The sequence below is a fragment of the Corvus brachyrhynchos genome, unplaced genomic scaffold (genome assembly GCF_000691975.1).
Source record: "Corvus brachyrhynchos isolate BGI_N302 unplaced genomic scaffold, ASM69197v1 scaffold26, whole genome shotgun sequence".
NCBI classification, from domain to species: Eukaryota; Metazoa; Chordata; class Aves; order Passeriformes; family Corvidae; genus Corvus; species Corvus brachyrhynchos.
This window is the reverse complement of record NW_008239324.1, coordinates 2,689,484-2,703,485: the sequence shown is the minus strand read 5'-3', so window position 1 is coordinate 2,703,485 and position 14,002 is coordinate 2,689,484. Positions and strand designations below refer to the sequence as shown.

The window sequence follows — 14,002 nt, the reverse complement described above, 5'->3', positions numbered from 1 at the left end:
CTTTATCTCTCTCAGAAATCTTACTGCCTTTCCTTCCTTGGCACTTTCTTCAAATACCCTTCCAACACCCTGAGGCACAGCATGGGACAAAGACCTCCAATGAAAAAACCCACATAAACCAGTACAAGTCCTGTAATCATAGCAATGAAAGGCAGTTTTTCGGGTGTCTGTCATGCAGTTGCTCTGATGCTCTGAAGAGTTCAGTAACAGAGACCATCTGAACACCACCGATTACAGTTTAAATTTTTTACATGGATGTGCATGGCAAGAAGAGAAAATGACATGTATTTATTTTGGAAATCACTAAGTAGATATGCAACCTTCCAAACCTTTCTAGAAGTTTACTCATCTCCCAGAAGGTGTTTTCTGGGAGCACAAGGATTTTTATCTCTACCCTTCAGAGCTGTGAACTGAGATGAGTATGCTGTGCTTTGACGTTATAGTTACAGCTGTAGAAATAATTGCATAGGAATTACCCTTTTTTAACTTAGCCTAGATGTAATTTTTTTGATAACCAAACAAAAACATTGTGCAGTTAAATGATTTTGACCCAGAATTTTCTTTGAAGGAAGAGTGAGGGGGTTGTTGTATTCTGCATATGTAAGCACAACACTTAAATTTATGAAGCTATAGATATTTGTGCTGTAATTCACTGATGTATTTTTTTTATTTCACATGAACTTTAGAATGCAGATATATTTTTAAAGGCTTTTTATTTATGATTTTCATCCTAGTTTGTGCGGCTGTGTATAGAGCTCGGTTTAAGGCTACTTGGAAGCTTAAAATTGTGTTGCAAATGCATTTGCACAGATGCCATGTTCTCACTCTATTTGTTCTCTTTAAATGTATTTATATGGTAACATATCAGAACCTCAGTTCATCCAGAATTAGCCAGCAGGGGCAGAGAGAGAGAGAATCCAGGGAAGTGATGGTACCGATTTCTAGCAATCTTTTAACTGTGATACCGCTACAAAGTTTGTTTGTAGTCATAGCACTTTTATTAAATTTAACTCCTTCATTTTCCAAACCAAATAAAGTGAAATCATGGATTTGGAAACTGTAACTACCAAGGTCACTTTTGGGAACATGTTACTCAGTTCTGATTAAAGATGGAACTGAGGGGGAAAATGGAAAATCAGACACTGAAGCCCTAGATATTTTCTGCATACTCTCAGAACCATGTATTGCTTATTCTAGGGGAGGATTTAAAGTATTGTTTCTATTAATCACTAGCTGTCACAGAATTATTTCTCATTAAGAGAACTGATATGATTTGTGCAACCTTAAGTAAATACAGAAAGAGTATTATTTTACATAGTACCTGTTAAAACAAATACACATCATTATAAAAACAAAGTAGTGATGTTTGTTGTTTCTGTGGATTGTGGATAGAAGGAAAATGGGACAGACAGTAGCAGGTGTGGCTAAAACCCTGATATTTATGCCTCCACTGAAGCGCTTCCCAGTGGCACTCTGAAGGGGATAAATATTACTGAAGAACTTAAAGCCCTGCACTAGAAAAGGGACCATGTTGAGAGGTCAAGTATGTTTGATGCTACCCTCAGATGCATTCAGTGAACAACGAGGCAGTAATGAGGACAGGAAAATATCTACTCAGACTTTTTATGCATCATTAGTCAAGCCAGTGGGTATTATGGTTGAACTAAAAAAATCAAGGAAAACAAACTAATTTTGGATTAAACCAGATTATTTTCATTTTCTGCCCAACAAAACAATAAACTGAAAAGAGGGTTAAACAGAAACAAAATATTTTGTCTTCAGTTTATTTAGTCCTTCTTTATTTCAGTTAGTTAAATTTGAACATTGATAATTTTGTTCTGAAAATGCTGTAATGAAATGGTTAGTCTTTCCCAAATATATTTGTTTTCTGAATGTTTTTTCAGCAACTATTCATTAAATTTGACCCAATTTCATAAATACTTTTATTCTCCCTTCATGATGTGTTTAACTGGTTAATCACATTCTCCATTGCCATTATTTTGTTTCCCAGGAACAAAGACTACTCATATTTTCTCCTTTTATCCTCTTAATCGAAATGCAGGCTGCCTCATCACCAAAATACTTGAGTGTTTTCCATATTAAAAAACGCCCTCCACAAAACCTCTTCACATCGAGCAACAACGTGAAAATAAGAAATCTGTGTAGTTAAAAAAAGGTGAAAAAAAGGTGAGGGTGAAGAGATGGTTTTTGTATGTGATCCAAGAAAAGGTGAGGTATTTGTCCATCTTCTCTGAGGCTCTTCCTCCAGTGAGCAAGTTGGGGAACCAAGCTGATGCAATCTCGCAAAACAAAGACAAGTATCTCCCAAGTAGCACCAACCTGCCATGGAGTTTGTGTTCCAAGTCCAAAGTTCTGAATTAAAAGGGAGGGGAATGCATGTGTTGTTTATCTGGTACAGACAGAAAAGCAGTAACCCAGACTCTCCAGTACTGATAGCTGTGGTCTACCGAGTTTAGAAGCAATTTAATTTTTTCCCCAGGACATACATATATGTGTTTTGCTCCTTGGTATAGCAAGCTGCAGTAATTAAGGTAACAAATCCACAGGCAGCCCACACAGAGTTCCACGGTTCAATGTACAGTTTTTCTGGCTAGTCCGTGATAGGAACATGAAAGTATTTTAAAGCCAAGGATAATTTGGACAGCTGCTCTCTATAAAGTCAACAAGATCATAATAAGTATACTATTAGTTTGACAACTGAAAGCCACACATCCCACATGAGGACAAAAAAAAAGCCAGTTCATTTATTTTGTGAAGCCTTTTCCCTCTTTTCAGACAAATGATCTCAAACTTGCCCAGGCTGAGCTTCAGTTAATTGTTTTGCCTCTCTGAGCAATCCTGAAGGGGACTGTGCTAAATTTAGAGTAAAGAGGATGCCTTGCTTTGCCTCTGAGGTGGTTCTGTGTAGATATTTGATAAACCAGAGCACCAGAGCTGTTTGGGATGCTGCAGTGGGAGCCCTGGAGATGGAGGAAGGTGTCCACTACAACTCAGAGACACCTTAGCACAGTTCCCATGTAAATGAACTGAGATAGAAGTATAATGTTTAGTTGCTAATTACATTTAGACTCCTTTGGGGAACCCACCAAGATTTCTATGAATGTACAGTTCCAGCCAGTAAACAGACAGAATTAATCCATTGGTTTGCTCTAACAAGGGACCTAAAATGAACAATTACTTACACTGCTGAGATTGCCCTTCTTCAAGGTTAAATTCTCCATACAGATTCCACTATTGCTCTTCACATGAGATGATTTTTCTTTGAAGAGCAGTGAAAGCTATTACATGATCTATCCACTTATTTATTCTTCTAAATTAACAATACTGCTTTGGGTTAATGATAATGACTTTTTTTTCATTAGTGGCATCTTTATCCTTCATAAACCACATATTAAAAACAAAATATAAAAATTAAAGAATGAAAAAATAAAACCTGGGAGAGTCTTTGAAGGTTTCCTTATCATAACTGATCTTCCAGCATTGACTTTTCATGGCAGACATATGTAACAAAAACTGTTTGTTCTAAAAACCCTCCCTACCTTCCCATTACAACATTTTTCCTAATGACTTGATCTGAATTTCACTTGGTGCAGTTTAACCCCGACTTGCTGTCCACTAGTTGTGTTTGGACTTTCCTCTGCATTCTCCCTCTACCTCAGACTTGACCAGCATCCAGGTTCCACAGCATCATGATGCTGTTAATTCACATTCAGGGTGCAGTCCCAATACAGTCCCTTAGCTTTTGCTGTAGAAATGTTCCTTACACTGGCATTCTCCAGAACAGGCTGATAAAATTCATTCCTTCCATGTAAGAACCCTGCCTTTATACCCTTTGTTTGCTTTTTTATTTTTTAATTGGTGCATTCAAAAATTTTGTGTATTTACTCAAATACTGTGTTCCTAAAAATACAAATTTTTATAAGTTGGAAACAGCAAAGTGGATGTACAGTACTGCAAACAAGATCTTTGCTGTAAAATACTGCAATTTGTCGTCATCAGTTCTCTGTTCAAGGTAGTTTCAAGATACAAAGAGGACTGGGGAAGCTTATAGGGACATAATACGTGTGGATTCAGGAGAATGATCAGTAACTAACAAAGCAGCAAAAAAACCTTTCTTTGGCTCTTTGAAACAAGACATAGCTAAGGAATATAACAGTAATAGTCTCATTTTGCAACCAGATTTTCAAAGAAATTGTGCTTTTATTGATGATCTCATACTCTCTCTTGTTTCTTCACATTGGAGCTAGTGCAAGTGCCCAGATCAGATTTGAGGATGTGTTTACATCTCTTTTAATGTTTTCAGAAGGGGCAGTGGCCTTGCTGTCAAAATACTACTGGGGCTCTGCATTTCGCTCCTGTACTGCCAGGTCTGTTCATGGGCATTCTTTCTAATACAGTTTTGGTTTTTCCTTTTAGGTAGAGAGGATTGTAGACAAAAGGAAGAACAAGAAGGGCAAATGGGAGTATCTTATCAGGTGGAAAGGCTACGGGAGCAATGAAGACACCTGGGAACCTGAACATCACCTACTCCATTGTGAGGAATTTATTGATGAGTTCAATAGACTACATGTTACCAGAGAAAAGCGATCCAGGCATGGGAAACAGGCCAGTGCACCAAAATTATTGCGGGAAAGCCGAGGGTCATCTGTTGAGAAAATATCACATAGACCTTCTGAATCTGGGAAGTCTAAAGGATCAACACACAAAAGGAAGAGAATTAATCCATCTCATCAAAAACAGAAACGAGGATATGCAGCAAAGCCAGGATCTGCAAATGACAGGGCTGCTAAAACTGTTACTTACCGAACTACTCCCAGCGGTTTACAGATCATGCCACTGAAAAAGCCACATAATGGTCTGCAGAATGGAGATGGCAGCCATGAGAAAGATTCTAGACATTTTGGGAATGGCTCACAGCAGCAAAACGTGGATTTAAATGATCATGAAGGAGAACAAAACTTGCCCAGTGTGTTGGAAGTCGGTAGCGATTCCCCTGTTGTGAATGGAATTGGTATGTGATTTAAACAACTCCTCTTTGCGGGAGGGGGGTGTTAATTGCAGCAACTGCAAGTACGGCCCAAAATGGAAAATTTGGAAAAATTGTTGTCACACAAGTGATATGGTGAGAAGCACACAAACAAATTCCACACTTTCTCCATATATTATAGACTTTTTTTATCATTTGGCTTCTCTCTTTCCTTTTCCCATAGAATGACACGAAGCAGTGTGGGGTCTGTCACGTGCCTTTGCAGTGTACATCCCTATGGGAAATGAGGATAGGGCAGGGAGTAGGAATGACAACTTATACATACAGTAGGTATGTATAAGGCTGCAGCTCTGGGTTTGTGTATCACCACATAACAAATCACTACTCGGTTAGGTGTGCTCAAACGCAGTGGTCTAGAGAAACCAGAATTATTTTAGAATACCACTCTTGCTAAAGTGCCCTGGTAAGTATGGCTGAATAAGATTCAAGTTCTCAGTATCAATGCTTGTCATAGTCAGGAACACTCAGAACAGCCAGGTCCTTGTCTCTGACAGTGACTGGACACATCAAAAGTCGTAAGACTTTAGAGGAAGGTACAAACAGTCTTGAAGTGAACAAGAAGATATAGGAGAAATTTCTCTCTAATCCTCATAGTTACTCACTGGCTTAGTTCTCAAAGAATAAGGTTTATATTCTCTATAAAAACTATTCAGCTTAATGGAAATTAAATAGCTTCTCATTATCTATATATGTCCAATCTTTTTGGTTTGTTTGTTTTTAATCCTACCAAATTTATAGCCTGTCTCGGTTTCAAGACAAATTTCAGGAGAAAACGCCCTGGAATGAGCATTTCCACTACGGAGAAAGCGCTTAAATAACTCCCTTTTCTACTGCCAATGAGAGAAATGGATACCGGGGGGTGAACATGAAAAAAAAAACCTGTTTTTTAACAAAAAAAATTGAATAAATGCTAGATATTGAAATTGAGGAACCTTACCCCTTCCAATCACAAACCCAGTCCCAGCCTTCTCGGCTGTCAGGCCCTTTCCCCTTGGGTGCAGTTACGGTCGCAGCCGGCAGGGGCGCTGGTGGCTCCCGGCCGGGCAGGGCAGGTGCGATGACTCCCCCTCGGCTGCAGGGGGCGCTGTGGCGTGAGTGCGGCCGTCTCTCTCCACATGGCACAGCTGGCAGATGGGATGGAGAAAAGGCTTTCTTTACGAGCCCCCAGGGGCAGCCGATCCTGGTGCCCCCTCTGGACAGCAACAGGAGCTGTAGCAGGGACCTCAGGAGAAGCAAGCTGGAGCAGCAGGACCTCCTGGCAGGCAGGGGGTGAAAGCTAGAGTCTAGCACAAACCCAAAGCGATGGCAGTGGTATGTCAGGTGTTGGGCAGCAGCAGCCTGGCTCCTGAACACAGTAGGGAAGAGGCTCCCTGGGATTTCTCACAGGGGCGGGCTGTGTGGAGGGTGGGGGGGCAGCCCCCCGGTGAGAAAACAGGGGTGTTCCTGGGTCCTGGCGGGCACGCACTGGCTTTGGGCTTCCTGACAGCAGAGCAGCAAAAGAAGCCAAGCCAAGAAGCTCAGTCACAGTGTCAAAAAAAAATAAAAAAGAAGAAAGCAAAATGCGCAGAAACAGCAGGATCCCTGGTCAGAGATACCAGACACAGTCAAACAGCCTGCACCAAAAAGAAAGGGGCCACCTCTCACCCTGCCCCCAGCTCCCTCTGGAAGCCCCGGCCGGGCTCCCATTCATCGAGATAGCCCTAGAGCCAGGGAGGAGGGGGGGTGGGGCAGGAACAGCAGCCACTCCAGGCACAAACAAAACAAAACAGATCAAAACCCCCAAAAATGGTAGGGGATAATAAACCATCCATAAGAAACAGCCTCAATGGTGTTTTGTGACAGTAATTTCCAGGAGTTAACAATAAGATGCACATTTTATTTGATCAGGTTTTGGGATTTTGTTGGGGGGGAGTTGACCTTTACTGTCACTGAATAGCCTCCCATCCCTCTATGAAGGGATGAAGTGGAGGATGCCATGTCACTCAGAAGGCAGTCCCACCCTTTTCAGATTTCCTACCACATGGAAGACTTTACTGGTTCCTGAGAGTTTTGAGTATCCTCTTGTGCCATTGCTGTGGGGGGGTGGTTTTAATACCTTTTAAAAACGGCAGGAGCTGTTCCAAGTGATTTCCGACTGCTTACTGATACAGTGACGATAGAACTTTGGAGAATTACTTTTTCTGCTCTTACACACTGCATAAAGGTTTTCATTGACTGATCCACAGTTGCTCTTGGGTTTCTTTTCCTTCCTTGTTCCAGTTAATTTAGAACACAGCTTTATGTATGATCCCTTTCACTATGCATTTAATCTGCTTTACGGTTGCCAATTCACCTTTTGATTCAGTGAAGCTCTTCAAAATCTTTCCTAGTTTTCACTCTACTTATTTTGTATTGCTTTCAAATTTTCCTCTCATAGTTCTCTTCCCAGTTCATTAATACATACATTAAATAAACTAATCCTTCTGCAGGTCCTTGGGACAGCCAACTTGACATGATGAAAAGTAACCATTTGTTCCAATTATTTATTTTTATTAGCTGCTTTCTATAGCCCATGATAGTACTCATTTCCTTAACAGCTTCTGGTGAATTGCCCTGCCAAAAACTTTTCAGAAGTCAACATAAATTATATCACCCCGCTTTCCATTTTCCACCCTACTGGCAACCTGGCAAATGCTCCTTGATTTGGGAAGGAGAACTGACCTTGCCCAGTCTTACTGGCTATATGTGATAGCTACTGGGATCTTTCAAACCAGGCATCAAATATACTATTAAAAACTCCCAAACCAGCAAAATACATGGTCAGATTTAAATGCATTAGTACTCCTGATGATGTCAATGATATTTAAAGTGAAAGCACTTAAAAGTGTATTTTGGCTTTTGAATTTTGTGGAGTTTGAGCTCATGTAAGAATGCCTAAAAAGTTACCTGCTTCTTTAAGACAACTTACATATCTAATTACAGATGTGTATAAAGTTTTGGGGTCTTTTTTTACTGTTTCTAATGAAGTTTTTAAAATTATTTATTTTACATTATTTGTAGGGAAGTTCTGATACAAAATGTATCTTTGAAATGCATCAATTCCCATATTCTAGAATATTTTGTTTAATGAAGAGCTAAAGGGTCACAAAAAACTGTAAGGTCAAATGAGCCTTTCCTTTGTCCCCACAAGAGCTAAGGAATGGCCTCCAGCGCTCCTGATTAAATAATCCCTGTCAGAGAGCTCTAGTTCTGTGGAAAGCTTCTTTGCCTGAGCAGCCAGGTGTTCTCTCCTGGCCCAAGAGCTGATCTCTGCAGCTCCTTTCAAACAGTTCTTTATGATGGCTTTTGCATTCTCCAAATCCATCACTTGTGTTCTGTATTTTGCTCCCCTTGCATTCTGTGGGCAAAAGTAAGAGATCTTTAAATCTCTGCCTGGTTCTTTTCTGAAAAGCCCATACTCAGCAGCACTGCCAAGGTCAGAAATCCCTCGAGTCCTGCTGTGTGATACTCAGCACATGCAGAGTGGAGAAAACTACAAAGAGGAGAGATGAGACTGCCAGAGTAAGAGAAAACAAACTGGTGAAGAAGGGTCAAAATGAAATTACTAGGTTTTTTCTTAATATTGCCCTGAAAGCTTGAGAGAAGCCACATTTCTGATACAGGGGTCTGAAATGTCAAGTGGAAGAAACTTGCACTACTCTTCACCAAGTCCAACAATTTCCTTAACTCGCTCAGTATTCACACTCGCATAGAGGATGCCAGTGTGATTCTGCCCTGTGTCCCATTATTATCACAGAAACCCACTCTAATTGGGATCAATGCCACACTAAAACCAGGCTGAAATTTTACAAATTACAAATGAAGAAAGTTTCAGAGAAAAATGTCCGATTTGTTGAATAACAGAAATTTTGTTCCAAACATTTTGGGTTTCAAAACTTTCTCCAAATCTGAGCCAAGGTCCTAAGGCTATGTCCCTGGGGACTGGGAGCAGTGTGGCAGTCTGCTTGGCAGGACTCCCACGTTTAGCTTGGAGGCAGCTAGCTATGCCAGAGGTTTCAGGCAGTCTGCCACTGAGTCTGGAAGTTGAAAGTCTGGCATGCCCCATCAGCACTTGCAGGGCTCGCAGGCACTAGATGTGGAACAAAGAGGGAGCTTGGAGGACCTGGTTTGGCTCCCAGAAGCTGTGGCTCCTGGGCGGCCCTGTTCAGAATCTGAGGAAGCAGACATTTATGTCAGCTTTGAGATTGCCTGTATGGAACCCAAATGAATGTCAGACTCATTTCACAGCTAAGTGTAAGACTGCACAGAAAATATAGAAATTTTAGGTTTGTCTTGAGATGAAGCCTAGATTTGGAAAAGTCACAAATTCCATGCAATTTGAAAACCCAGCTGTAGGCCCGGCTCTGCTACCAGTGTCGGCCTATGCTTGAAGGTCTCCAAAACCCACCAACCTGAACCAGTATTGTTTCATATTATAATAATGTTTAACCACCAGTGCATTGAACCAAGCAATATAGATAGTAATGTTTAAACTAGAAGTAATCAAATAATAGTTATTTTGTTTGTCTGTCCATGCCAGTTCTGTTCAAACAAATAACAGCTATTTGAAAACCAGCTTTTGATGACTCCTTGAATGAATTGCCACCAGTCTGTTTGGTTTTGTGTATAAATCCACTTGGGTACAAGTGTTTCTTCAACCTCTAGACAAAAATCCCACCAGGAAGCTCTTTACCCCAGAAGGATGAGTGTGTACCTACAGGTGTGTGCACAAAATGATCAGTGCACCCCACTGGAAGCCTGGGACCTTGTGGAAGTTAGGACAGATCTTTAATACCAAAAACTGTCTTCTACCTTCTATATGTCCTGCCATAAGGAGAACAGAATCATCTTTACTGACAGTTATTTAAGGGTCTGCAAATTGGAAAATATTGAAAAACTCTGTGAAGAACATCCATTGATGCTCCCAGAAGCTAACAATACTGTTCTTTCTGATTATATTTGTTGTCTTCTGTTATTACATTTCTGTTTCTCTCCAGATACTGTAATTGAGAGTGATTGTTTTGTGAAGTTTCTTGACAGAATCAAAAAACATCCCCTTTTAATTTTCTCTTTCCTTTTTCTACATCGCTCTATTTCTGTACCATCTGCTGAAGAACTTCTGCCTGTCATGTATCACTAACCACTGTTTTTCTCCATTATGAAAATCTTTGTAGTCTCATGGTGTCCTTGATTTAAATACTCTCTGTGACTTAGTCACTGCTTCCTCTTGGTTTTTTAGCTTATTCTGTTTTATTTATTCTGAAAGAATACTGGCAGTAAAAGACAAGCAAACATGCTTGCTCTCTCAGTTTGGATAAAAACTCATTGCTTTTAGATATCTTACAGATGCTCCCTTAGTTGGAGAAGTCTGAAATTATTAGTAAATTATCAACAGAACACAGCTTTTAAGTATGTACAGTATTAACCACTACCCACAAGAAAGACAGAAAAGAGGCAGTTAAAGGCTATGGGGAAGACTGAGGAATGCCAAGCTGCTTTACCAGGGAGAGTGAGGGAGCATGGCTTAGTTCACCTAGAAAAATTAAAGCCTCAGCTCCATCATCCTTTCCATTCAGCATAAATGCATACTGCTAACAAAAGCAGCAGTCCAGCTCTCCTTCCCATGACACCCTAATCGGTATTCCCATCCCTCCCTCTGCACCAGTTTTAGTACTCGAGGCTACAAGGTGAACCTGATCTGTTTGAAAATTAACCAGTTTTGCAGGGTGAGTTTTCAGCCAGAGCAGATCACCAGGCCAATTCATGGTGTGGCTGCTCATACCAGTACTGGGTTTGCTGTGGGGGGTGGTGGCAAAGGGACTGCACCATTAAACTGGTTCTGTTGGAACACTCAGAAAAGATGTATCTGGAAATAACAGTAGCTTGAGGTGTCCTCTACCAGTGGGCAGAAGCAGTGGAAGGAGTTGTGGAGCTCCGAGTCCCCCAAAGCACTGAGGGTCAGTCCCATCTTTCCTCTCTTTCCTTTCCCGCTATTTGTCTGCCTCAGATTTTAGAATACAATTTTCTAATGAGTTTTCTGCAATGCTTGGTAGAATGGAGCCCCAGTCTCAGACCCTTTGGCACTGGTGGAGTAATGTAGAAGATGCAGGGGTGGGCAGCTAAAATGAAGAGGAATAAAAGAGGCTTCAGTTACGAGAGGGGGTGGCTGAGGGGGGAGCATGATCAAAGTTTACAAAATCATCAAGGCCTCAGCTATACTAAATGCAGAACTGTTGCTCCTGAAATCCCTTGATAGCAGAACTAGGGACCACTCACTGAAACTGGTGGAACATCAGATAAAAGCACAGATGAAAGAAAATTCTTCTCTGTGTAGTGGCTACCCAACTTCTCAAACTTATACCACAGGAAGCTGTGGAGACAGACAGTATCAACAGGCTCAGAAGGGGATTAGAGAAATCCATGAAAAGGTCCACAAGCAAACACCGAAGGAAACAGGAGGGATGAGCCCTCTCGTATTTCTATACAACACTTAGGGGTGATACTATGGGAAAGGCCTGCAGAAAGCAACCAAGCTCACATTTTCTCCTTAAATAGCGTCCTTTACTGCCATTCTTGGAGAAGGATTACTGCATGCAGCAGTGGCCTGGGAGTATCTTAGATCCCCTTAAAAAAAAATTGAAGCTTCTTAAAAATATAAATGTTAGTTTAGGTATTCCACAAGTTCTACTGCTGATTAAACACAAAGTAATAATTAAATTCCCAGTAAAGGAAAGAGTATTTTCTCCCATTCTGTTTTCTTTTTGTACTTAGACTAAGCATCAAACACTTACTTACTATTAAGACAGTAAACCACACTTAGATGTAGCTAAAGCTTCCTTAGTTAATTTGTGGCATCCTTAATTTGTTTCATGTGGAGTATAAATTGCTTTGAGTCTTTGAATGTCTCTTTTTGCATGTCAGAGTTATTTTTCACCTTGACATACTCAGGTGCTGCTCCCCTTGTGTGCATTGAGCAGGTGCTGACTATTGACCCTCATGCAGGGACAATCCCAGTGGCTCCAGTGGCTCCAGAGCAAACCTTCAGAAGCTCCACCACCTCCATGCAGCAGAATTGGCCTGGTTCCACATCAGTGTTGTCTTTGGAGTGTGCTGATCATTTTCTCCAGTTTATCGGATTAAACAAGATTACAGGGATGCACTGGAGACACGGAAACAACAAGCTATTCACTATATATTGTTCTGTTAATGATCCACTTTTGGAAATGGCACTTTTTCATTTATGTTTCTCTCATATTTAATTTAGATCTTTCCTCTGGTTAAATTTCTTTCAGCTGGCTTCTAGATACTTAAAATACTGTGATAAACTCTATAGATTTTAACATCATATATTCATTTACAAACTGAATACATAAAGAAGAATAAAACCAAAAAAATTACTGTGAGGCTTTTTGTTGAGCTGGATTATATGAGTGAATTAATCTTCTACTATTCTCTATACCATCTGTATTTAAAATAGATGTGGCATAATCTTCCACTCTAGGTAGATAATCAGTACAGTTAGTCTGACACACCTTGCACTCAATGGGCATTTGTGCCTCTGATTTTATAAGTTCTTCACACTTTTTTGGGAGTTTGCAATCACCACAATTCAGTAGCTTATTGCTGGTTAAGCACTGAATAGATAAAAATGCAATATTTAATAGCCTGCCTCAGTCAAATAGTTAATTTGTTTCAGCACATTATTCCTAATGACACTGGTGTTCCATTAGTAATTTCACAAGTTGATTTCTGTTTGTAAGTATACATGTCAAAATAGACGCAGTAGCAAAATCTTAGGAAAAAGAAGAAACATGCCATAGGAAATTATTCATAACATTTAAATTTCAGGCACATGGTAACTTCTACCCTTGTAGACACTTTTTGTCAAGAAAACAAATTTCCAACTCTCCTGGTTTCAAATTACTTTTTTTAAAGTGATGATCTAATGGCATTTGCCGATGTTTGCATTGCACCAGGTAAATCCTCCGTTCAGTATAACCCAGGCAATGCTTTAGATGGTATCTCTTAATTCAACAACAAAAAAGAGTTTTCTGATTGACTGAACAGACTCCTGGGCAAAGGTGGATCCCTGTGTGTAGATGTGTGAGTACCCACATGCACACACCACATGAGACCCAGTCACACACTGCTGAGTGCTGGCTGTATTTTCACATCCCATCTCCTAACTGCAGTGCACATACAGGATTTCACACACTGTGAACAATTCCACAGGCCACTGCCAACTGTGAGGTGTCAGACAGATCAGTTACCTACGTAAGCATCGAGCTGAAACATAGCTAATCCAAAATGAGGGTAAGTGATTTTGGTTTAGAGTCATCTGTCATGAATTCACTGTTCAATTCTATTCCAACAGAGCATTTCTAATTGAATGGTGGGCACTTAAACTATAAAATTTAAATCTGTGTTCTAATATTCATGTCATCTGCCCTTTAAAAATTCCTGGCTATTTGAAACCAGGAGCTGGAACAGGTCAGCTTTGGCAGGAGTAAAGAACAGAACAAACAAAGGTGTTTTCATTCAGCTCTCTCTTGGCCTTTCTTAAAAATGGTGCATTGTGGGCTGGTGTCTATTTAAACACAAACCAGTGACTTTAATCTCTGTCCCTCAACAACCTGTCTCTGCTTTATTTTTAATGGCGATGGTGTGAAACATCTGTAATTAGAAAAGGATTATTGCATACAAATCTTGTAAAGCTCCTTCAACCCCCCTGCTCAGCACTGTTACCAATCATCCCCTGTTGCCTATTACAGAAACACTGTAACCATCAGCAAAGGAATGGTTTGCAGTTCATACACAGTATAAGTCAGAATAAACTGTCTTTTGAAACTGACTTACTATTACTCTCACTTGTTTTTAAGGAGGAATTACATCTTTCTCATAGTTCTTCTCTTTCCC

At 40.3% G+C, this 14,002-nt stretch overlaps 1 protein-coding gene across 1 annotated transcript in view; it reads left to right on the top strand.

The window, feature by feature from the left end:
- CDYL2 (chromodomain Y-like 2) overlaps positions 1–14,002 on the top strand; it is a 57,968-nt gene that overhangs the window by 23,838 nt on the left and 20,128 nt on the right. The window contains 1 exon segment of the mRNA XM_008638836.2: positions 4,438–5,032. Within this exon segment, the coding sequence (XP_008637058.1) occupies positions 4,438–5,032 (595 nt within the window).